The 23,057-nt window shown below is 58.3% G+C and overlaps 2 protein-coding genes across 4 annotated transcripts in view; one reads left to right on the plus strand and one right to left on the minus strand.

Annotated features, from left to right (window-relative positions):
- The window catches only part of TSPAN18 (tetraspanin 18), a 182,473-nt gene extending 178,836 nt beyond the window's left edge, over positions 1–3,637 (plus strand). Inside the window, exon 11 of the mRNA XM_029207434.1 lies at positions 743–3,637. Coding sequence (XP_029063267.1) covers positions 743–790 — 48 coding nt within the window. The 3' untranslated portion in view covers positions 791–3,637. The remainder of the gene's footprint in view (positions 1–742) is intronic.
- A 162-nt stretch (positions 3,638–3,799) lies between these two features.
- Positions 3,800–22,369, minus strand: TP53I11 (tumor protein p53 inducible protein 11). 3 transcript variants are annotated; one of them, XM_029207438.1, is made up of 8 exons: positions 22,244–22,369; positions 9,817–9,884; positions 8,855–9,014; positions 8,173–8,231; positions 7,929–7,977; positions 7,593–7,689; positions 6,488–6,589; positions 3,800–6,043 (listed from the first exon to the last, which is right to left on the minus strand). In XM_029207438.1, the coding sequence occupies exons 3-8, from the start codon at positions 8,981–8,983 to the stop codon at positions 5,910–5,912; spliced, it is 570 nt and encodes a 189-aa protein (XP_029063271.1). In that variant the 5' UTR covers positions 8,984–9,014; positions 9,817–9,884; positions 22,244–22,369; the 3' UTR covers positions 3,800–5,909. The 3 variants fall into 3 exon arrangements, with proteins under 3 accessions (XP_029063271.1, XP_029063269.1, XP_029063270.1); XM_029207436.1 differs by lacking the exon at positions 22,244–22,369 and adding an exon at positions 20,884–21,048; XM_029207437.1 differs by lacking the exon at positions 22,244–22,369 and having other exon boundaries at positions 9,817–17,354.
- Positions 22,370–23,057: the final 688 nt, after the last annotated feature.

Genomic DNA, 23,057 nt, shown 5'->3' on the forward strand with positions numbered 1-23,057 from the left:
TCAGCCAGTCTGAAGAAATGGGCATCTCTGAGTCAGGGTCTCTACACACCCCACTACCCCAGGGCCCTTAGACAGGTGTTCAGTGATTGTGCTCCTAGCTTGGAGAAGGGCTGCATCTTCCTTGTCTATTAGTAACAATCCTGGTAACTTCTAATTAAGCATCTACTATATAACAGGCCTCATTACATCGTTAATTGCCTTAGACTTCAATCTCGCCTCCTTCCTGTGAGTTGGAAGGAGGCGAGTGCGGGGGCTAGGAGCATGGTCTCTGGAGTCAGAATACCTAGACTCCAATCCTGGATCCTCCATTTGTAGCTGTGTGACCTTAGGTGGGTTACCTGACCTCCCTGTGTCTCACTTCCTGGTCTGTGAAAATGTTTTTGAGACAGCACTTAGAACCGTGCCCGGCACATGGTAGACTCTTGATACATACTCAGGCCCAGAGAAGGGAACTGAGTATTGGCCCAACCAAGTTTGCTGCTGGCAAATAAGGGAGCTGGATTTGAACCCATGTCCAAGGCCCCCTTCTTTTCATGACTACACGGCATGAAGGGGGCCAGTGACTGGCAAGAGGGGCTTGCCCCCAGGGCAGTGTCAGGAGTGCCAGCAGCAGGAGTGTTCTAAGAGTGATGGGGGAGCCCCTTCCTGTCCCAGAGCAGACAGCCCCTTCTCGTTGGGGAGGGTCAGCCCCCTGGAGGGCTGTGAGCCCAGCCTGACAAGCAAACTCCTACTTTCTTTGCAGCTTTTTGCCATGGTCTTTGCCATGTGCCTCTTCCGGGGCATCCAGTAGAGGGTGTGGCCTGAAGATTGAAGACTCACCCCACCCACCACTGCCCAGCACCCAATGCCCTCCCCTCCCCCTTGCCCCTGCCCTCTTGGCCCCGGGGGAGGAGGTGAGGCCATGATGAGTGGCTAGGAAATGGGGCAGAGGAAAATAGCTATTTTTTTAACAAAAAAATGAAGGCGAAGCTATGGACTGATGTAGCCCATCTGGACTCCGGAACGGGCGCCATGGGGTTCTCCGCGGCCCGGGCGCCTGAACCCAGGGTGCAGCCTGCACTAGAGACCAAAGCAACACCAGGGCCAGGCCCCTCCTTGGTGCAGCCAGATCTGGCAGCCCGGGACCTGCGCCCTCAACTCACAGCTTCAGGATCTGGTGCCAAGGAAGTAATAAGGATTTAGGCAAGAAGGAGGCAAAAGAAAATTGTGGAGAAAGGTTGGCAAAGCCCACGGGCGCCGAGGAGACCTGGTCACCATGTCCTTGAGGACGTGGAACCTACGTGGAGGCCCCGGCCCTCCGAGGACGGCGTTGTCCCTGCCTCAGGCTGGGGCCAAGAGTGGGCTGCAGATGCTGGGTCCAAGGATGGCCCAGCCAGTAGGGTCCGTGCTTCCCCATCTGTTGGAGCAAATAATCTGGAAAGCCCAGAGAGGAGCAGTTTCTCATCCACAGTCACACAGCACGTGCGTGACAGTTCTGAACGAGAACCCCGCCATCCCCAGGCTGCCTGTCACTCCTTCCAGGGTTCTGTTGGTCCCAGCGGACCTACTGCTCACACCGCTCCCTGGCCTCTGCATCCTGGTTTCCCCAGAAGAGAGCGGGCAAGCTGGTCAGGAATTGCCTCTTCCCGGCTCCACAGCTAAGAAAATTCTGGACTCTGCCCTCCCTGCTCTCCCTGCCACCTCCCCACACTTTTCTCTAAGTCCCAGGAACACACACACACGCACACACACCACAGCCCGTTTTCTACACTGCCCACCTTTCCTCCACCAACTCCACCAATTCCCTGGCCGCCAGCGCTGGAAGGAACCCCCAAGATCATCTGGTTCTCCTCTCCTCACGCAGAACTGCCACTCAGATGTCTTCCACAAGATCCCTGCCAAGACTTCTCCACCTTCTTCTTGCACACCTCCAAGGACGGGGAGCTTACTACCTCCCAAGACAGGCTTCTCTTTGGACTGCTCTGACTTTAACATCAGCTCAATACACGGAAGAGGTTCCTGCTTTCCTGTGGTTCTGTCCATGGCATCCCACTTGCTCTCCTTGAGCCCCGTTATTTCCAGGCTAAAGAACCCCAGGGCACCTCATCATTTCTTCTGTGACACGGTTTTCCTGTCGCTTCGCTGTCCATAGCACATTTCTGAGTGTTTCCTCCAGGATCTGGCAGGGAGAGGTTTCCCCACAGACTCACTCACACCCACACAGCACCCACAGATCAGCCCCTCATGTGCAGGTCTCAAATTCTAGACCAGTGTTAGCAACTCTATTGCAAGATGCCTCGACCCTGATCAATCAGGAGTGGCTGCCAGAGGCTGTGCGGAGAACCTGAGGCTTGGTCTGGGCTCAGTGGGGGAGGACAGTGTAATCTTGATTAGTGATGTCTGCCAAACAACTCAAGCTTGTTGAGGGATGGGTGTGGGAGGGACAGTATGGTGCCTGCTCTCCTCTCTTCATTGTCCCTCTTCAGGGTCTGGGAAGAGCCCATTCTATCTCAAAGGCCCTGTGCCAGCTTCCAGCCTCCCCTCCAGCTTTCCAGCCACTGGGAGACAGAGCAGTGGCCTAGAGCCCAGCGCTCCCCTGCTCTGCCACCTACCCCCTTCTGAGATGGGGCCGGAGCTCTGTGCCTGCTGTAAAGATTTGGTTTGCCCCTCCCCCCATTTCTCCCCTTCCCCCTTGCACTCTGCTGTCCTCACCAGTCCTGGCCCAGTGTGGGCTGGGTCTTTCCAGATTGTCCCTGTATCAGTCAGCCCTGGCAACTCCATAAATGATGTTATGAACTCCCTACCGACTGGGCAACCCCAGGACCCAGGGGGCCGTGCAGCTTGTACCCCAGCGCAGGTCTCTAGACCACCCACAAATTGGCTTCAACTTCCTGGCAGAGGCAAAGGGCTGGTGTGTGGTTGACAAAAAAAAAAAGAAAAAAAAATCAGGCTGGCTAGGCAGGGCTTAGGGTCAAATTGGGCAGCTGTGTGACTTCAGTCCAGGGGCGCCCCAGGCGTCAGGGCGACCCATCTGGTCCCCACTGCCCAGGAGAATCTGGGGCCTTCAAGGTAAGAAGAGCCGGGCATCGGGCACCACCTCCTCCGGGCCCCCGAGAAGAAAGGCTGGTCGTTGAGGAACACCTGGGGGAGGCGGGTTTGAGGGCAGATGTAAGACCCTAATCCCCAAGGGCTCTCCAGAAAGAGGCCAAGGAGCCCTGATCTGCCCCCGCTGACCACGTTCTGGGGCCGTAAAGGGGAAGCAGGCGTCTCTGCTCTGTAGCATTAACGCAGGCTGGTGGGAGTGCAAGGCTCCCAGCGGCCGTTCTCGGGGACACGAGAAGGCAAAGGCCAGCAGCCACAGCCCCTAATAGGTGCAGATGGCAATTTGGGGGCTGCTGGGGGAGGCGGGAGGGTAGGAAGTCTCTTTGCTGAGACTTCCTGACCCTGCTAACAGGCCAGGTGCCAGGGGAGACCTTGCACTTGGTCACATACCCCGCCCAGCACCGAAGGCCACCTTCTCTGCTTAGTGGCTGGGCACTGGGGCCCCTCCCCAGCCTCCCTTGTCCCCTCTCTCCTCTCCATGCCTAAGGGGCCCAGACAGAATCCCCCAAACCGGCCGAGGCCCAGCACCCCCATCTCCCTAGAAGCCCCCTCTTCCCCTCCCCGGTGGGTCCTATGTCTAAAGTCTATTTTGAAAACTAAGTGTTCCTTGCGGTAGGTAGCAGAGCTAATTTATCAAGTTTATTTCCTGTGAGCCTCCCTTTTTTATATTCTATATCAAGAGGAGTTTTTGTAATATAAAGCAGGACGCCCACACTGATGGTTTTGCACTGGTTTTTGTGACTGTTTCTTACAAAAAGAGAAAGGAACGAAGAATAAATAGTGACCGTGAGGAAAGGTGGTCTTGGTTTGGGGGCGGGGTGGGGAAGCTGGGCCGAGGCAGGAGGCTGGCAAGTGAACCGGGGAAGGGGCATTCTGGGTTCTCCCAAACCTTTAGGAGGGACAGAGCCAGGACAGCATCGTCCCAGCAGGCCCGCATTACCACCCCCGGGGACAAGGTCCTGCCACCCTCCCTCAGCTTGGCTGGCTCAGCCCCCGCGGACATCCGGCACAAAGCCCAGCTCCAGCGCCCGGACTTCCCCCTGCCCTGCTAGCCTCCCGAGGGAAATCTATCCAACAAGCCCAGCGGTCATTAGGACAGACCATCCACCGCTTGGCGGCATGCTAGCCAGGCCTCAAAGAGCATGGGTCAGCTCAGAGGACATGCCTTGGCTTGGGGGCACTGCCCACCAGCCAGTACCACTTCCCAAAGGCTGCCGTGGCTCTGGGCCTGCCTGGGGCTCGGCGGTTGGGGGCAGGATTCTGCAAAGAGGCACGAACTTCAGCCTCGAGAGACGGAGGCCAGGAGAGGACGGCCCCTCCTTAGTGTCTAGCCTCCCTTCCGCTCAGCCGCGGTTACCAGCAGCACAGCCTTGGGCGCCCAACCCGCTGGGCCTCTCTCCTCGGCTGTGTTAACAGCGGCGGTGCCGTGCTCCGCTGGGCACAGGCCGTGTCCCTGGACATGTGGCTGCAGGGACAGCTGGGCATGGGGGAGGGCAGCGAGGCCCAGCGTGGGCAGGGCCCGGGCCCAGGGCGCAGCAGCCAGAGCTGGGCTGCACCTAAGGACCAACCATCTCGCCCCCTAAACACTCTCTTCCAAGACGGGAAGCAAGTCTGGGGCCGGGGCTGCTTCTCTCCACATCTGTCCCCAGGACATGGGGGCTGCCATTCCTGGGGTGCCGGAGGGAAGGGGGGGCGTCGGGTAAAGGACTCACGGGGGGCACACAGGCTGCTGGGCCTGCAGGGGTCTTCATCTCTGAGGGAGCCAGCTGTCGGCCTCTTCCAGGGCATCTGATGGGGGCTGGGCATGAGAGGAGGCGGCTTGCTGAAATATTTCTATTTTTTGCCCCTGCTGAGCTTGAAGAGCACCCAGTCCTACCCAGCCGGGCCCCAGAGGCACCCCAGGCCAGAGGGCAGCACCCTGGGGAGGGGGGGGAGGGTGGACAAGGGGGCTGAGCCAGGTGTACCTCGGACCCTGGAGGACATGCCAAGTGATGAAGACATGCTTCTCTCTCTTCCTCAACCACAAACCCCGTCACTTACAGGTGGCCGCCATCTGGGGTTACCCGGGTGTCCATCTGTCAGGGCCGGCCTGTGGCTGAGGCCCTTGGCAGCCTCTGGACCCAGGCCAGTTGGGAGAGGGGGCATCTAGGGGCCTTCAGGAGCTGCGTGGAGGCAGAGCAGCCAAGAGCGAGGCCCGAGGAGAGGCTGTGGCTGAGGACAAGGCCCTGCTACCTGCAGCCCACCTCACAGAAGGCGGAAGGGGAGGTGCCAGGGGTCAAAGGCGGACCCCTGCCTGCCAGCCCGCAGCGGCGCTGTGTGTTTAGGGGGCAGAGGGTCCCCTACATGTGGAGAGCACCCGCATGGAAGGGAAGGGGCCCGGGGTCAAATTCTAAGGTTTTCCAGGCATGGGCAGAAGCCAAGTTCAGCTGCTTGGGCACTAGACTGGCTGGGGGCCTGGGGGAGAGCAAGGAGGCGGTCCACAGCCTCTCAAGAAAGAAGGGTCTTGTGACAGAGGGGCAGGAGCCTGGCCTTGGCCGGATGCCTGTGACTCAGGCTCTTCCTCGCGCATCTGTCCAGGGGATCCAGAGGCCGAGACACCCATGAACATGAGGCGTCACCGTGTGGGGGGAAGGATGGGGTGCTGAGGCTCCATCCCTCCCCAAACCTGAGGGCCCAGGAGATCACAGCGTTCGGGGAGTGCCCAGGAGGAGAGGAAGGCGGCCACTCCTGCCTGCCTGGGGCAGGGTCCTTCCTGCCTTCTGGAACCAAAGGGAAACCGAGGTCCCCAGGCCTCCCTGCCCCAGAGGGGCCCCTGGCCCGGCGGGCGGCTACACTTTCTTGGGTTTTCGGCCGACTTGGTAATAGTAGTAAACGCTGATGGCGACAAAAAGGAGGCGGCTGGCCAGGAGCAGCAGGATCCCTAGGGACACGAGGCCCGTCTCGGCGAGTGTGGCAGTGACCACTGTGGGAGAGAGGCCGGGGGGACACAGGTCAGAGGTGGGGATAGCCCTTACCCCAGCACGGGATGCCATGGGCCTCAGGGTGGCTGCCTGACTGACCCCCACCCTGAGCTGGGGCATCCTATCAGCTGCCCAACCACAGCAGGTATGGGGGGCGATCATGTGGGCAGAACTGGTTGTGTGCCATCACACCTGTGCTGGGTCCACAAATGAGCAGTGGATTGTGGGTGCACGGGCATGTATGCAGGAGGATACAGGCACCTATCAGCTGCGTGAGCACAGGTGTGCAGGTGTACAGGTCAACCCAGCCACACGAGTCCCTCCCCCTCGCACAGGTTTTCATCGCTTCCCAGAAAACAAGTGGCAAGAGTTCGGAGGCCAGGGGCCAAGCTGCCCGCACCCTGTACCCCATCAGCTTCCCCATCACTGCCCACCTCAGGACTCACCCAAGAACTGGACCGAGAAGTAGCAGGCTTCGGTGAGCAGGGTCCATCGGATGATGACCTTCTCAGCCGTGTAGAGAGCGTTCCACATGATCAGGGAGATGCCTGGGGTGGGGGACAAAGAGGGGAGTGGGGGGCGGAGTAGCCTGATCCACCTGCCCCCTTGGGGGATGGGCAGGGGGCCTGGTCCTCCACCCTTTGACAAAGTAGCCAGGATCCCGGACATGCCCTGCCCCCACTCCCACTGCTCAAATTAAAACTCCTCCGTCATCCAACCTGACCCATAACCCGTAACACTAGCTCTCCCATTGCGCGGCTGAAGGGCCTGAAGCTGCCCCAGTCCCCACCCCCCAACCCCACCCCAGAGCTACTGGCGCTGGCCCTTGAAGGTCAAGTAGAAGTGCAATTGGCACAAGGCTGGGGAAACTGCGTTGCAAAGTCGTGGAGGCCTTCTGAAACGGGGGCCTCAGGAGGTGCGGCTGGGGTCCGGGGCCCACCGTGGGATGTGGGGGAGGGAGGTTTGGAAGGCAGGCTGGATGCACCCCACAGATGACCCTGAATATCAGAGACCGGAAGGAGCTGGGACTTCAGTCTGCGGGTAATAGGGAGCCATAGAATGTTTTGGAGAAGAGGAGGGACACCCCCAGTGCTGGGTTTTAAATGCTGTCATTTAGCTTCCTAACAGGCACTGCTGCGTGTGACTCAGGTTGGAGAGGAAACAGAAGTGGTTCAAATGGGCGGTCCAAGGGCGAGGGTTTTACAGACACTGTTGATTTTGCCTCCTCCTCTGGGCTGTGAGGCCCTGGAGGGCGAAGCCTGGGCCTCTTTCATTTCTCTACCCCAATGCCTAGGTGGTGCACTGCACACAGCAGGCACTCAATAAGTGCTTTGTCCCAGATGATGCTAAGGACAGTCCCAATCCCCTGGGGACAGTCTACCAGTGGCCACAAGATGGCAGCACACACCCAGCAGAGACAGACTTGTTGGCCGAAGCGTGGGTTCTGAGAAGGGGAGCCCCTGCACAAAGAAGGCTCCCCATGTTCCCTCGGCCCCTATGGGTCCCTCGGCTGCCTATCACCTCCCCAGAGTCTGCCCCAGCAATACTCACTGAGGAGGGCGCCGCCATAGAGGCGGATGGGGGTCTTGCTGGTCACCTGCACTCCATCAAACACTGCATCATAGAGCTGGTCAGGAAAGGTGAGGGCCTGCGGACAGCGGGCAGGAGGCTCAGGGTGAGGGGCTCTCTGTGGAAACTTCCCTGGACATCTCCTTCCTTTCCCCAGTAGCAGTCCAGGATCAGGACACTGACTGCCCCCGACCCCTCCCTTCCAGGACAGAAGATCTGAGGTTCCAGTGACAAGGAGTTGGGACCACGGACCACGGGAGCTAGGATGCTCCAGGGCAGGGGAGGGGGCCAGGTCCCAGGGGCGGGGCAGGGACTCACCATGATGGCAATGCCAGAGAAGAGCACAGCAGAGACAAGCTGCCAGACCCTGGGGAGGCGTGGAGAGGAAGGTCAGAGCCACCCCAGGCCCCGCAGAACCCTTCCCTCTCCAGCCAAGATGCCCAGGGATGGCTGGTCTGGGGGAGGGAATTTGACGGGATGGAACCAAAGACAAGAGTACACAGGGACAAGGCTGATGAGCCCCTCCCCCAGCCCTGTCCCCCACCAAACTCGTAATGCTCACCTGAGGCCCAAAGGCTCCCGAACAGCAAACTTCATCTCATTGCCCAAGACCTGGCTGATCTGTGGACACAGAGGGGTCAGAGGCAACCAGGCTGAAGGCAGCTCTGCCTGCCCAGTCTACTCACCCCCTCCCAGAGGCCCCTGGATGCCCAGGTGGCTCTGCTTAGCCAAAGGGTCACCCAGGCTGGGAGGGTCACACTGAGGCACACCCTCTCTTCCTCCTCTAGACACCGAGGCTTATGGGAAGCTGAAAATACAGTGGCTGAGGATGAAAGCTCAGAGGTCTGCCAGATGTGGGCTTGAAGGCTGGCTCTGCCACCTATTGGTGTGGCCCTGGGGAAGTCCTTAAGCTCTCTGAGTCTCAGTTTCCTCATCTGTAAAATGGGTTAATAACTGACCCTACATCTCCCAGGGTAAATAATGCTTATAAAGTAGCTGGTGCCATAAGAAGCGAATAATAAGCACTCAACTGATTCTAACGACCCATTTTCATTATTGCTACATTCCTCCGACATATCCATCAGACTTCTAGAAAATATGAGCTAAATCTGGAGGCTCCCTGCAGCTGTAACGGGTCTCAGCTATTCTCCTCAAACAGTGGGCCAGACCTGCCTCCCCAAATTGGTGGTCGGAGGCAGACCCCATGTGGCTGGTTCGAGGCCCCTCCGCCGAGCTCCGCCCACCTTGGAGCGGTGGACCTCCCCGTCGTCATCCTCCCCGCCCACGCCGAGGATCTTCCGGGTCTTCAGGCGGCTCACGAGGTCCGTCTGGCTGTGCTTCTTCATGAGAGGTGGGGGCTGCTTGGCTGCCATCTTGTCCTGGAGCCCGGCGTCTGTAGGAGGGCTGCAGGGAGACACCAGCCTCAGCCACGGGTCCTGCCCAGCTTCCAGATCTCAGAGGGCAGCCAGACCCCAGCCCAGGGCCTGGGGAGGCCTCCCCGTCAACCTGGGGCAGCAGGTGGACACTGGAGGAGGAATCTGAGGGTCCAGGTGCAGTACTGGGCTCCCTAACCACCCGACTGTGTGATTAAAAGGGTCAAGTCACTGCCCTCTCCTGGCCTCAGCTTCCTCACCTGTCAAATGCGTTAGGGCAGATGGTCCTAAGGCCTTCCAGCTACGCCAGCCCGTCTGGCCTAAGTGGATGTGGCACACCCCAGACGACCAGGCCAGAGGGAGCCTTACAGACAGCCCTGGAGGAGGTATAGGCCCAGGACAAGGCATTCAGGCCTGGATAGACTGTACCCAAAGGTTCCTGGGGGCAGGGGGTAAACTGGGGCCTGGGTCAGCCTTGCCAGAAGAGGGAAGGGTCTACCCAAGCCTGGGTAGGGCTCCTGAGTTCTGGAGTCCAGGCCGCCACTGAACTTTTGCCCAGACAATTCCTCTGCCCAGCAAGCTCTCCCACCCACCCTCCCAGACATCCTCCCTCTAACCTGCCAGCGCTGAAAACAAGGGGAGGGGGTGACCCCAGGACCCAACTGAGCCAGAGGAGGGATGGCCAGGAGAGTTGGCAGGGCTGTGGCAGCAGTTCGGGCCTTGCCCCTCCCTGCTCTCCCCTCACCCCCCCCCAGGTCTGCCCACGATCCTTGATGGCCCCCAACCTCCAGCCTCCCCCCAGCTCCACCTCAGACCAGCTCTTGAGCACCTACTGTGTGCCGGGCAGTGGAGACGCTGATGTGAGTTGAGTGGCCGTCCTCACCTTCAGTCAGCACAAAATCTATGTGGAGGATACAACACTGTAAACCACAGTGAGGTAAAGGTTTCCAGAAGCTGGCCCTGAGTGGGCTCCCGTGATCTTGCCGCCCTGCAAGATGGGTACTATTTACACCCATTCTACAGATGAGAAAACCAAGTTCAATGAGGCTCGATAGAAGACCGGGTTGAAAAATGGTAGTACCCCCACCCTATCACGTGCTGCACCAGTGCTGGGTGCCTCCCATATCCCTGCACCTCTTTCCCACCCACAGCTACTCTCCAGCAAGGCAGGAAAACCACCCCCGATAACAGACAGGGCTCAGAAGTTGCCTGTCCCTCAACCAGGACCTGAGGTGGGCTTGCTGGACCCCCCCGACCAGGCATCAGACTCAGGTCTTTGTGTGGCCCCCCGCAAGTCTCACCCTCTCAGCCCCAGCCAGAGGCAGGGCACAGAAATGTCCCCAGGTCACCTCCAGTTTTCCAGCCTCTAAGACACTAAGACCCAGTGTCTTAGAACAAAATAAAGCACCCAGCAAATAAACATCAGAACAAAGAATCAAACGGTGGGGTGTCTGGATAACATGGCTTTACACTGGATGAACTGGGCAGGGAGCATACCAGCTCGAGTTTGGAAATAATGGCCAAGGTCATTACTGGAGGTCTTTAGTGAGTAACGTCCAGGCCCCACCGCCCTCGTAAGCCCCCTGGCCTAGTTCCTCACCTGTAAAACAGGCGCAGCTATGCTTTCCTCTCCCACGTATATACATCCCGGGGAACGGGAGGCGGCGGCTGGTGGTGACCAGGAAGGCAGCTCAATGAATGGCTGATGCTGGGCAGCGGGGGCAGCCGCCTGGGGTAGCGAGGGTTTAACCAGGCTCCTCGGTGGGGGGGCCCGGGCACTGTCACAACACCTCAGCCGCTCGCTACCACCTTCTGGTGGATCCAGGTAGAAGCTATAATCAGCCTGGCGTCCCTCCCACTTGCCAGGTGGACCCGCGGGAGGCTGCCCCCAGGGAGCCAGCAAGCCATTGGCCCCTCACCCATCCCTCCACGAAGGAAGCCCCAGGCGGGCTGGTCGCCACCCTTCCTCTTCCGGCCTCCGCTCTGGCCTTCTATTTGTTAATTTGCATACGGTGAAATGAACCTTCTTTGGGGTCTGTAGTTATATGAATCTTAGCACATGTATAGATCCAGGAAACCACCGCCTCCAAATCAGGACCCAGGGCAGCTGCATCACCAGTCAGACCCTCCCCTCACCCCAGGCAACCGCTGATCTGTTGTCTGTCACTGTAGTTTTGTTTCTGTTTTTTCAAATGTGTTACATAAATGGAATCATGTAGTATATAACCGTGGATACTGGCTTCTTTCATTCAGCATCATGTCTTTGAGACTCATCCAGGCTGCTGTGTATATGGACGTTCCCTTCCTCTCGGCAGGAGAGTGGGAATCCATATACCAGTACCTGGCGTCAACGTACCAGTTCCTTTACCCTGTCACTCACTGAAGGATGTCTGAGTTGTTTCAGAGTTTGACAATTATGAATAGAGCTGCTATAAACATTCATGTGCAGGTTTTGGTGTGACCATGAGTTTTCATTTCTCGAAGGTAAATACCTGGGCGTGGAATTATATTGAGTTATATGGTAAATCTACGTTTGACTCTAGAAGTGCCAGACTGCATTCCAGAGCAGTGAACCATTTCCGTTTCCCCACAATGCATGAGTGTTCCCTTACCCCCCATCCTCGCCAGCACCAGGTATGCTCAGACTTGACTTAACCCTTCATATAGGTCTCCATAGTGTTTTAACCCTTCTCACCCAGGCCGGCCAGGCTGCCTGACTCAGTCCTGCTGTGTCCCTTACTGCCCATGTTTAGTGGACAAGTCACACTGCTCTGAGCCTTGGTTTTCCCCATCTGTGAAATGGAGCTGTAATTCCCAGCTCCTCGAGATCCATGGGCAAAAGGAGAAGCTTGGTCAAGAGCACGCAGCACAGCACCTACACATTTAAATGAAAGGACTGCATTAGTGAGGATGTGCTGTGAGCCATGTAGGGGTGGTGGGACTGGGTCCCTGCCCTTAAGTAGCTTGCAGCCTGAGTGGGGACAGGGATGCTGATCTGTCAGGCACGAATCAGGGCAAGTTGCTTCTCTGAGCCCGTCTTCTCATCTGTGAAATGGAAACAACAATCCTTACATCTTCCCTAGGCCTGGTCAAAGCAGAAACAAAATAACGGACAGAAAGTATTTTATAAAGTGCCAGCTAACTGCTAAAGCCAGAAGAGCTTAACTGCAGAAGCCACACTCTCTGAGTTCAAATCCCAGGGCCACCACTTCTTAGCTGTGTGCCTGTGGGCAGGTCACTTACACTCTCTGTGCCTCAGTCACCCCATCCATAGTTGGGGAAGCAAAGGGTCTTCCCTCACAGGGATGCTGTGAGAATCTAAGATGTGACCCCCGTGAAGGGCGTAAGGTAGTGCCTGGCCCGCACCAAGTGCTTGGTTGAGATGGGCACTTAGACACAGACACCCCCTCCTCCCCACGTCCCCCATGTAGCAGGGGCTCTGGGGTGGAGGCCAGGAAGCATCAGGAGAGGGGCCTAACTAGCATTTCCTAACGTCTCCACCCCTTGAGCAGAGCCCCCAGACCTCAATCCCATGGCGTAAGGCTGACACTCGGGCCACAGCACTGCAGGCCTGGGCTGTGTCGGCAACCCCTGCTCAGAGGGTCGGCTGCCTTCCTCCGCCCGATGGTCCCTCCCCACCAACACAGACACAGGGCTCCCCTCGGCACCACAGGCCCAGGGCTGGTACAGAAGGGGGGCTACAGGGCAGGGTCCTGGGCTCCATTTGACTTCCGGTATCACTCCGGCACAGCCATCAGGTACCTGGGCTGGTGGGACCCACTGCGGCCGTACACAGAGCCCAGAGCCCAGCCGCAAGCTCACCACCAACAAAGGGCCCTACAGCCTCCCAGGGAAAGCGGGATCTTAAACGTCATCTCCAGGGAGCAGGGTCCCCAGCACCTGGCCCTACAGAGTTAAGTGCTCTGAGCCCTGAGTCCCATTGTTCCTTCATCCGCAGGACTGGACCCCACCTGGAGAGGGCAGGCGGGCAGCTGCCACACTCACACACTCACATACACACACACACACGCACGTGTGCGCACAGCAGCCCCTAAGCACCCCACCGCCGAGACACACCACACACCCCCTCTGATCTGCCCATGAACTTTCCTCCCTTTCAAGGTCACTCCAGGTAGGACTGGCCCCATTGTAACCTAAGAGAGGACAGAGGACAGCTCCCCCACTCCCTCCTTGTACCCCAGCTGAACTGGCTTTGGGACAGCCAGACCTGGGTTCAAATCCTGGTTCTGTAGGACACCGCAGCTCTCCCAGCCTCAGTTTCTGCCCCTGTGCAATGGGGCTGATGAGAAGGCCCACTCTGCAGAAGGGCTGGAGGAGATATAACAGGCGATACCTTGTGGCAGAGTGCCCTGCCCGGACCCAGGCAGGGCCCCACTCCTTCTCCTTCCCTCTCCTCACTCAGCCGTGCAGTGGAAAAAGCCTGCCTGTTACAGCCGTCATGCTTCCTTTCCCAGGCCCCTGTGCCTCCTGAAGGGCCCCCAGGGCTCCCCGGGGGACAGGCTGGTGCCAGGCTGCCCAAGGCTAGGAGAAGGGCTGGGAGGAGGGCCGCCCTTGCTCCTAGATGCTCACTTGGGAGGCCCTGCCAGGTAAGGAGAAGGGGAAATGTGGATGGCAGCCCCCAGACCCCGTGTTCACGATCCTCTGCATTCTGCCCCTGGCCAGCCTCTCTGACCTCAATTCCCAATGAACTGGGAAATCACTGTCCTTTGAACAGGTGTTCTCCCTTCTGAACCACTGCCTTCCACTCCCTTCATCCCGATGCCCCCCGTTCCTCAGGGTCTTTGCATGCCCCTTCCTCCAGGGAGCCTTCCCAGGGCACAGTGCCCCTCCCCTCTCTGGACCCTCAGTGGCAGCCAGGGCCACTTCCGGACCATCCTCATCATCATTTCAGGGCCCCCCGAGACCCAGTGATCTGAAGGCAGGGCTGGTATCGTGCCCACCTGAGAGCCTCCTGCTGGCCCCGCTGGGCACAGAGGCACTTTGGCATCAGAGGCAAATGAGGGACGGTCAGGCCAAGGCAAGCAGGTCTCCCTAACTCTACCCACAACACTCAGGATCACACTCAGTTAGACCTGGCAGGGCCCAAGGGGAGGCTCTGCTCCACACACACGCTGGACACGCTGGACAGGCCAGAGAGCTGAGGCCCAGAGCGGACCAGCTCTGCCCCAGGCCACATGTGAGCTGGTGACACAGGAGAGCCGGGAAGGAGCTTTGTGGTCAGGCAGAGCTGGGTTCCAGTCTGGTACCTCCTCTGGCCAGGTGACCGTGCGCAAGCAGGTCAGGGGGGTGCTGAAGACTCCAGGAGAGTAGATGGGGTTTTCCATGGCATCTGGGGTGCCCAGGAAATGACTGGAGGTTGGGTGAGAACGTTGGGCGAGACCCCACTACCACCTCAGAGAGCTGCAGCCATCTCTAGGTGAGTGCCACGGGGCAGGGGTTACTGATGGTTTTGTTCACCTGGCCTGGACCAGGTGAACACCAGGCATGGGAGGAGCTCAACAAAAATTTGGGACAAAGTAAAGTTGGGGGAAGGGTTTCGAGGCCCCCTGCTAGCCGAGATCTGACCCCGTGTAGCCCCTTCCTCCTTCCTCATCTGAGGCCAGAAAAGAACATCCCCAAAGAGCTCCTAGCGGCGGCGGCAAGACAGAAGGGGCCATGATGGCACAGAGGCCAAGCAGAGCCTCGAGATCGGACCAGGAAGGGAAGGGCTCATGGGGGGACGGGAGGAGTGTTACAAGTGTCAGGGGAGGGGCGGGGGTGGGCATATACTTAATCATGAGGCAAACTTGGACTCAAACTCCCAACTCTTTCTCTTAATTGCTCTGTGACCTCAGGAAAGTTACTTAACCTCTCTGAGCCTCCATTTCCTCATTTGTGAAACCACACGACGACTTCTTAGCTCACAGGGTTGTGATCAGGCAGACTGAGAAAAGGCAGTGGAGGGGGCTGGTCCCTGGTATGCACTCCCCAAAGGACAGCAATTAACAATATTAAAGGGGTGGCTGTCCAGGTGCTGCCCTGGCAGCAGATCCGATGGGGCTGAGACATCTTTCCCATGCCAGTCCTGGAGGACCTCTCCCAACCCCCCTGTAGCCTTCCCAGGAAGCCTGGTTTCCACAGAAACAGATGGACTGCAGAGCTGTCCCCTTCATGGAGAATGTGCCACCATGAGGGCTGGCTTAGGAGGGGCTGGGGGAGAGGAAGGGGTCTGGGGCCCAGAGCACCCACCAGCCGCCGAGCCTCCGGTGATTCAGGGGGGAGTCATTGCTATTGAGTATCAGAGCCAAGAACCACTTCCTTTGCAAACAAGACCCTCTGCTGGAGGGGCAGCATACCTGTCCCTCCCCATCTGGTAAGGAGAAATGCCCCCAAAACATCCTCCCAAGGAAAGGAGGCAGGGGACCAGTACTTCTAGACCAGGAATTCCATGTAACCCCCACAGCCCTGTGAGAACAGCTGTACTATGGCTCCCATTTTAGAGATGGGGAAACTAAGGCCCAAGGGACTTACGTATGTGTCTTTTGGGGGTAAGTGGCAGAGCTGAAATTCAAACTAAGTTAACTGTGCCTAACTGGATATTCAGATAGAAGCTGGTGTACGTGCACGCGTGTGCATGAGCACACATGTACATGTGCGTGTGGTAGGGGTGTGGTGTGGTGAACACGACATCCACAAAGAACTAAGCTCTAAGCCATCTTCCCCATCACATCTCCCCGTGAAAGTCCCTGGCAGGTTGCCAGCATCTGAACCCCTCCCTGGGGTCCAGCCTCCTTTGGATTAAGGCCCTGTGACTCCAGCAGGACCTGGGAAGGGCTACAAAGGAGACCCATTGTTTGGTTATCACGTTGGTGCAAAATAGCTGGAAATGGGGTCTGGGACACACAGCACAGGAGAGGGGGCAGTGAGAGACGGAGCCTCCCGGCCCTGGGCAGAGGGAAGGGGAGGCAGGGAGAGCCCCAGCAAGGGGACCATGCGGGCTGGAGGGTCCACAGCCTGCATCATCCTTCCTGTGGTCCCTTCCTGGGGCAGCCCTGCACCGGGGCCCTCAGGCAGGGTGAATCTCAGGGACCCAAATCTCTGGCTTCTGCATCACTAACCCTGTGTCTTTGGGCGGATTAACTTCCTGGAGCCTCCATTTCTTCACTGTAAATGGGGTGACAATGCCTGACTTACTAGGTTGTCAGCAGGGTTGAACTAAACTAGGAAGTCACACAGCTGCTTCACCGACATCATTATCACAGTGGCCTCTGGGGTGCAGGTTTTGCCGGTGGGCGTTTCCTCAGGGTACCCGGGCTAAGGGAAGAAGCTGAGGAGAGGCTGCCACGTGGCAGGGCTTCCTTGCAGTGTATCCCTCGAGAGCAGAGTGCAATTATTCTAAAGGCCAGCCTGCCTTAGGCAGCCTTGTCTCTCAAGTAGCCGGTGAGCCAGTGGAAGGCGGGGCTGCATCACCCATCTCTCTCTGTACCAGCATCACCACCGGGCTCAGGGCTCTGTGTCAAGGGCAAGGATGACAGAGTAGAACTGGCGGGGGAGAAGAACACGATGCGAATCCTGCTGGGGTACAAACCAGTCCCCGTGACAAAGCTCTGTAGTCAAGAAAGGGATTCCACACCCCATTTCCAAGAACTCCAGGAACACATTAGCTGGCAACACAGGACGGGTTTGACTGAAGCTGGAAGGCTGAGCCCTGAGTCACTGGGCTGGGACACAGGACAGCTGAGGTCACCAACAGATTCTGCCATCACAGGTAAGCCAGGGCCGGGCTCTGGGACTCAGCTTCCTCGTCTGAAAAATGGAAGTGTGGTCTCCAGGGCCCCTCCTGGCTGTGATATTCCGGATCTGGCTTCCAAACCTTGTCACTCACCAGCCACACTCCAGCTCCAGCAAAGACCCCAGCACAAGCTGCCCCGCCCCCAAGTCCTACCACCTCTCTCACCGGCTCTGGAAACACACATTTTGCTCTTTCTCTACCTATTTCTCTTTCTTTCGAAGCTGCCGAATTTCCAGAAGGACAGAGGAAAGCTCACATTTTCATCACAAATATCTCCAAGCCCTCAGGGACAGAAAAAATAAACATTCCCTGCTGTGCTGGAGAGGGTGAGAGGGCAGGGCAGGACAAGGGGTAAGAAGGAGGGGACATCCCTGGGGGCCTCACCCTCTGAAACTGCTGTGTGGGCAAGGGGGTGTCCAGGCCTCGGATGGCCATCCGCTGCCACACAGAAGTCACTGAGAGGGGCTTCTCTGTCCCTACCGCCACTCACAAAGGGCAGAACACATGGAGAATTCCTGTCCTTTCCAACCCAGGAGTGGGCCAGCCTCCCCCTCAGCCCAGTGACCACATCAGGGCCCTCAAAGGCAGCTGGTGCTTCCAGATCCCATGGGGCCAGAGCTCTTGTGAAAAGGCAGTGGCCATAACCCTCTCCCCTCCCAGTCCTTCCACCTCCCCCACCCCTGTAGATGCTCAGAAACTTGGAGAGGAGGAGAGAAGGGCGGGAAGGGAGTTTCTGTGAAGAGGTGTCCCACTATTTTGAGCCAACTTTTTCATAAGCAAGTAGTTATTTGCCCTTTGGGTGGGTTGGGGGAGGTAGGCAGAAGGATCCCTGTACTTTTCCCAGTACCCTGATGGGCCAGAACCGCAGTCCAGAGCTAACCATCTCCCCCAGGGTTTGGGGGGCTCTGGCATGACTCAAAAGGCCTGTGCTGATATCCTGGCTCCACCACTTATTAGCTGCATGGCCTTGGGCCAGTGATACTACCTCTCTGGGCCTCAGTTTCCTCATCTGTTAAATGGGTGTAATAATGACACCCACCTCCCACTGATGAGAAGATGCACAAAAAACTCCTAAAACAGTTCCTGTTTATAGTGAACGCTCTCAACTTCTTTGCCTCAGTTTCCCCCTTGACCATACCAACTTCAGAACAGGTCCCCTTGTAGAAGCCACATGTGGATACAGAGTGGGGTGCTTACAAGGCAGTGGCCACAGGAAGGAAATGGGAAGAGAGAGAACCAGGGTCACTCTGGCTCAGGGGGAAGATGCTGCCCTGAGTGTACTGACAACAGGTGGGCAAGGGGAACCTGGGAAGGGGGCTGGCAACAGCCTGCAGAATATGGAGCCCCTTGGGGTGCTAAGCCTGGGTGGCTCCCCTCCATATCCCCAGCACTCGGCCAGGCCTGGCCTTCGCAGGGGCACAACCATGGTTGTGAATTAATGGTTGAGATGCAGGGTGAAGGGAAAACTATTACGGGCTAGGAGTCAGAGCATTAGGCACCCCACCCTGCGGCTGCCGCTCCTGGGCAGCTTGCCCTGGGGTTACTTATGCTATCTCTGAGCATCACTGCCCTCATCTGTGAAATGGGGAGGCTTATCCCCTCTCAGCCAGCCTTGTCTCCTATCCCTTCCCCACCCGCTCACTCTACCCTAGCCACACTGGCTCCTTACAGTTCCTCAAATACAGCGGGCACATTCCAGCCTCAGGGCCTTTGCACAGGCTGTTCTCGGCCAGATCTTTAGTCCCTGAAGCTATCCCCACAGCTCACTCCCTCAAAACTTTAGCTCGTAAGTCACCTCCTCAGGGAGACCTCCCTGACCACCCTATTTAAAATGGCGACCTCACCCCTGGCCTCAACACCCCCCAACACTCAACTTTTCCCCCTCACCTCCCAATATACTATATAATTTGCTTATTTACTTTATTAGTTATTTGCCCCTCCCCCACTGTGTCAGCTCCAGAAGGGCAAGAATCTTTTAATTTTGTTCACAGCTGTCTCTCAGGGCCTAGAACTGTATCTGGCACTCTGTTCATTAAGTCATTTTTGGCCCAGCCCTCACGAACATTTTGTCCAATAAATGAAAGAAAGTAAAGAGCAGTTCAGTGCTGTGTGAATATCACAGGTCACTGTCAATTCCACTGTTCCTCCCACCCCCAACCCCTGGACTGGCAGGCCCTTCCTCCAGCAGACACAGAGGGGGGCTACCATAAGATCCTGGGGGAGGGGAGGCAGTTGAGTGTGGGGTTGGAGAACTTGGGGTGTGGGTGGCGGGCCTGAGCTGTGGATCCAGGAGGTACTGACAACCAAACATGGGTGGAGGGCTTTGGGCCTCAGCCCTCCACTCCTAATTTAGGGCAGATTAAGCTGACAGCATGTGGACAGAAAAGGAGAAGTCAGGTCGGCTGGTTCCCAAGACAATGGGGCCAGGAGGGCACCTTGGGGGACAGAGGGCCCCTTTTACAGATGGGATAACAGAGGCCTGGAGAATACGTAGTCTTATTTACTAACAACCCAACGAGAAAAATCTTTGCTCCCCCTGGGCGAGGTGTGAGGCCCGGCTAAAAAAATGGACTCTGCCTCCCTCTGGCTCTCCAACAACCCTCTCACCTCCCTCCCCACCCCCTCCCCCATCCCTATGTCCCTGGCACTGCGAGCTGGAGGAAGAGAGGGCGTCGGCTCCCTCTCCACAGACCACCAAGACTGGAGGTCCAAGAGGCCTCTCAGTTGGGGTGGGCATCCCTGCATCCCCGGTGCCTTCTCCCCGCAGGTCAGCCCCACCGGGAAAAGTTTGTCTGAAGGAAATCAACCAGGAAGTGAGGGGCGGTGGGGCGGCGAGGCGGCCTTGGCCGTCGACTCTGGGCTCTGGGCTACAGAGACGCCTCGGGGTTCAAGGCCTCCACCCTCCACCCGGCTCCCGCCCCCGCCGCCTTCGCTCCCGCGTAGAAATCCGCTCCCTCCGGGGCCTCGAGGAGGCGGCGGGAGCCCGGGACGGGGTAGGGGCGGGGGAGGGCGGAGCGAGAGGACGCCGAGCTAGTGCCCAACCGTGATAGGGGCGTCGGGGGTGGGCGAGGCGGCCTGGCGGTTCCCCTACGGACCCCCGGAGTGGGTACGAGTATACCGCCCAAGGCGGGCAGTCCCAGGCTATTCAGCGCCAGGACAATGGCACCACGCTGCCCCCGTCCGCTGAGCCCGTCCGCTGAGCGCGCGACTTGGGAGAGAGTGGGGAGCGTCGATCTCCACCTGTCCTTCCCCTAACCTCCTCCCAACAACTGGGGCTTAGGCTCGGCTTCCGATTCTGCTCCCCCCACCCCTGGAGACTGGGGTCTCCCGGTCTTGCTCCTCCCCCCTCCAATGTGTCCTTTATCTCTCAGCTCCAGATACCCACCCACTTTCATAGAGGGCTGGGGGCTCCAGGCGGGAGCTCCTGGCTGTCGGACGCCTCCGGTGCTCTGGCCCAGCACTCCAGCCCCCACGGTCCCCCGAACCAGAAGGTCGGGCCAGACTTACGGGCAGCGGGAACCCCGCCACCTCCAACCTCGACCCAGCAGGGGGCGAGGAAGGGGACTTGCAAGTTTGTGCCGCACACACCCCGGACCCGGGAACAATGGAGGGAGGACGGAGACAGGGATGGAGGGGGGAGGGGACAGAGAACCGAGCGCGGGGACCGAGTCAGACCCCAGGGAGGGAGAAAATGCTTTCCGCTCGGTTTCTCCCTCGCTCCGAAGCGGAGAGCGCGAGCCCAAGAGGCGGAGGCGGAGGGCGGAATAAACCGTCCTAGAGGGAGGAGACGGCGGAGGGAGGAAGCCGGGGAAGAGAGGGAAACCGAGTCAGAGGAAAGGGAGCAAGCGGAGAGCGCGAAGGAGAGGACCTGAAGGGACTGCGGGACGGCGCCCGGGAGAACCGCGGAGGGGGGAATCCCTGGAGTCCCGGCAGAACCCTCCGGCGCCAAGAGGTGCTGGGGCGCCCGGCTCGCGCGCACGGGGTCCTCTCCTCGGCGGTCCCTGCGGCCGCAAGAGCCCCAATGGGCTGCGCTGCGCAGGCACCGGCCAGCTGGCGGCGGGAAGGGAAAGTGCTAGGCTCCGAAGCGGCGGCGGGGAGCAGAACTTACGTTCCTAGCGCCTGCTGGCGCCGGCGCTGCGCGGAGCTGGCGTGCCAGGGGGACTCTCGGGCCCTCGGTCGACTCACATCGCGCCGCCCGCGCCGGGCAGGGCAGGGCCGGCTGGACTACGCGCGGCGCCCAGCGCGGCGGGGCTTTGCCCGAGTCTGGCGGCCCGAGCTGGTCCCTCCTCTCAGTTCCGTGCACAAGCCAATGGCGCGCCGTCCCCTCCCACGCGCCGCGCTGCCTAGCCCCCGAGGGTGGCCGCCGGGGCGGGCGGGAGAGAAGGGTTGGGGGGACTGGGCTCCCGGGCTCCCCAGCCGAGGCTTTCCCGGAGATCGCCTGCGGGGGGCGCGCTCACGCCCCGGGGGAAGGCGGTTGGGAATCCGAACAGAGGGCCCGCGCCGCCCAGGGAGACTTTCGTGGCAAATTCTCCAGACTGCGCCCCTTTCGTGAGACTATCAACACCCTCGTAGGTTGGCAAGCCACCTTGTCTTAAATATCCCTGGGGTATCGCCTGGGGCCTAGGCCAGTGTCTAAAACGGAAAGGAATGCTTTGGCTGGTAGATACCCAAGTGTGTAATAACACAGTTACACAGCAATGGTCCCCGTCTGCTGAGCGCCCGCTCCGTGCCAGGCACCGTGTGCTGAAGGAATTACAAGTGTTAACTCGTGCTTCTCACAACTACCTATGAGGCCGTGATGATTGCTCCCATTTTACAGACGGTGGTTGTTAGTGTTTTCTTTCATTTAGTCTTCTGGCTTCCAGCCTAGGCTCACCGTTTCTAGTCCTCCCTTGCTTGGTGTGACTTTGTCAAGTAACATGACACCATCAACACCCCCCCCACCGCCACACACACACACACACACACACACACACGCACACACTCGCACACCTTCATCCTCCAGCCTAAAATCCAGCCTCAGCTAAGTTGCTACAAATTGCAGTCAAGGCACAAAGATCTTAGCTGGGGCTCATTGGTACGTGGAGGAGGGAGGAGGCACAGTGGCAAGACCTTTTGTGTCCGCACATCCTGTGGAGGGCAAGGGGGGTAAGAATGGAGTTTGGGGGTCCTGGAGGCTCTCTGGGAGCCTTTCAGCCTAAAACAACTAGATTCCTACAGCAATTCCCCCCCCCCACAAGATTCTGAGCTCATTTCAATCCTTTGTGACTAGTAATGTGTTTCCCCACCCCAACTCCCACCAACCTCCTTCATAGAAAAGAACACCTGCATCTCTTTATCTTGGCTGATGGTCACAATGGGAGGGGGCTGGAGAAAAGAGGAAGGCGAGGTTGACGACAAGCTCCATTTCACAAGATAAGCAAAGGGGGCAGAGAAAGGTGAGTGGTTCCCCAGGCTTCTACCCGTACCTTAAGAGTTGATCAAGCAGGCTCTGGAAGCAGACTGCCCAGGTCCAAATCCTGGCTCAGCCTTTTGGAAACTGTGTGGCCATGGGCAAGTAACAACCTCTAGGTGTCTGGTTTTCTCGGTGTACAAACTGGGGGCAACCAATAGTAGGAGCACCTATGGTTGTTGTGGAGATTTAAATGGCAGCAGCTCACGCTTATTGGGCACTGACTGTACCAGGTGCTCAGGGCTGGCGTGCCAAGCAGACTCCCATTGCCCTCCCCGGAGCTGTGACTGGGCAGGAGAGGCTATGCCCTTTACACAGAAGTAAACAGGAAGTGCCTGGCTCATAGTAAGCACCCAGTGACGGTTAGCTGTCTGATTACCAAGGTAACAGCTCTGATCCTGAGACAGTGCTGTGGCCCACAGTGCCACCATCCCTGCTCCCAGCCAGTGATAGCCAATAATGAATGAGTGAGTGAATGAATATGACTACAGATCAGGATTGTTCCTAGCTTTGTCGGGTGAAGCACAGACCCCAAATCCACCTGACTGAGGTCTCAGGGCTTGATAGTAGTCTTTGTGACAATTCAGAGTCTAAGCTCACCGCCTTAACAGAGCTGGTTCAAGCAGGGATGATGAATTCATTTGTTCCTCCTTCTGCCTCCCCAGCATTCCTGAAGGGCAGGCACCAGCCTCACTTGTGTGCAGTGTTACCCCTGATTGCCCCCCTGACTAGGAGACACAACTAATGCTCCCCTAGGTGTGACTATTGGATATACCCGAGAGCCTGACTTTTATCAATAGACGGAGGGACTTCATAACAATCGCTCCGAG

Source organism: Monodon monoceros, unplaced genomic scaffold (genome assembly GCF_005190385.1).
Source record: "Monodon monoceros isolate NGI ecotype Baffin Bay Population unplaced genomic scaffold, NGI_Narwhal_1 Super_Scaffold_7, whole genome shotgun sequence".
NCBI classification, from domain to species: Eukaryota; Metazoa; Chordata; class Mammalia; order Artiodactyla; family Monodontidae; genus Monodon; species Monodon monoceros.

Bases quoted from the DNA above. Each gene is read 5' to 3' on its own strand.
- TP53I11 (XM_029207438.1), bottom strand. From the start codon at position 8,983: ATGGCAGCCAAGCAGCCCCCACCTCTCATGAAGAAGCACAGCCAGACG. The intron at 7,978-8,172 runs GTGAGCATTACG...ACGCCTCCCCAG, and splicing joins CGGGAGCCTTTGGGCCTCAG to GGTCTGGCAGCTTGTCTCTG. The intron at 6,590-7,592 runs GTGAGTATTGCT...CCCCCACCCCAG, and splicing joins CTATGGCGGCGCCCTCCTCA to GCATCTCCCTGATCATGTGG.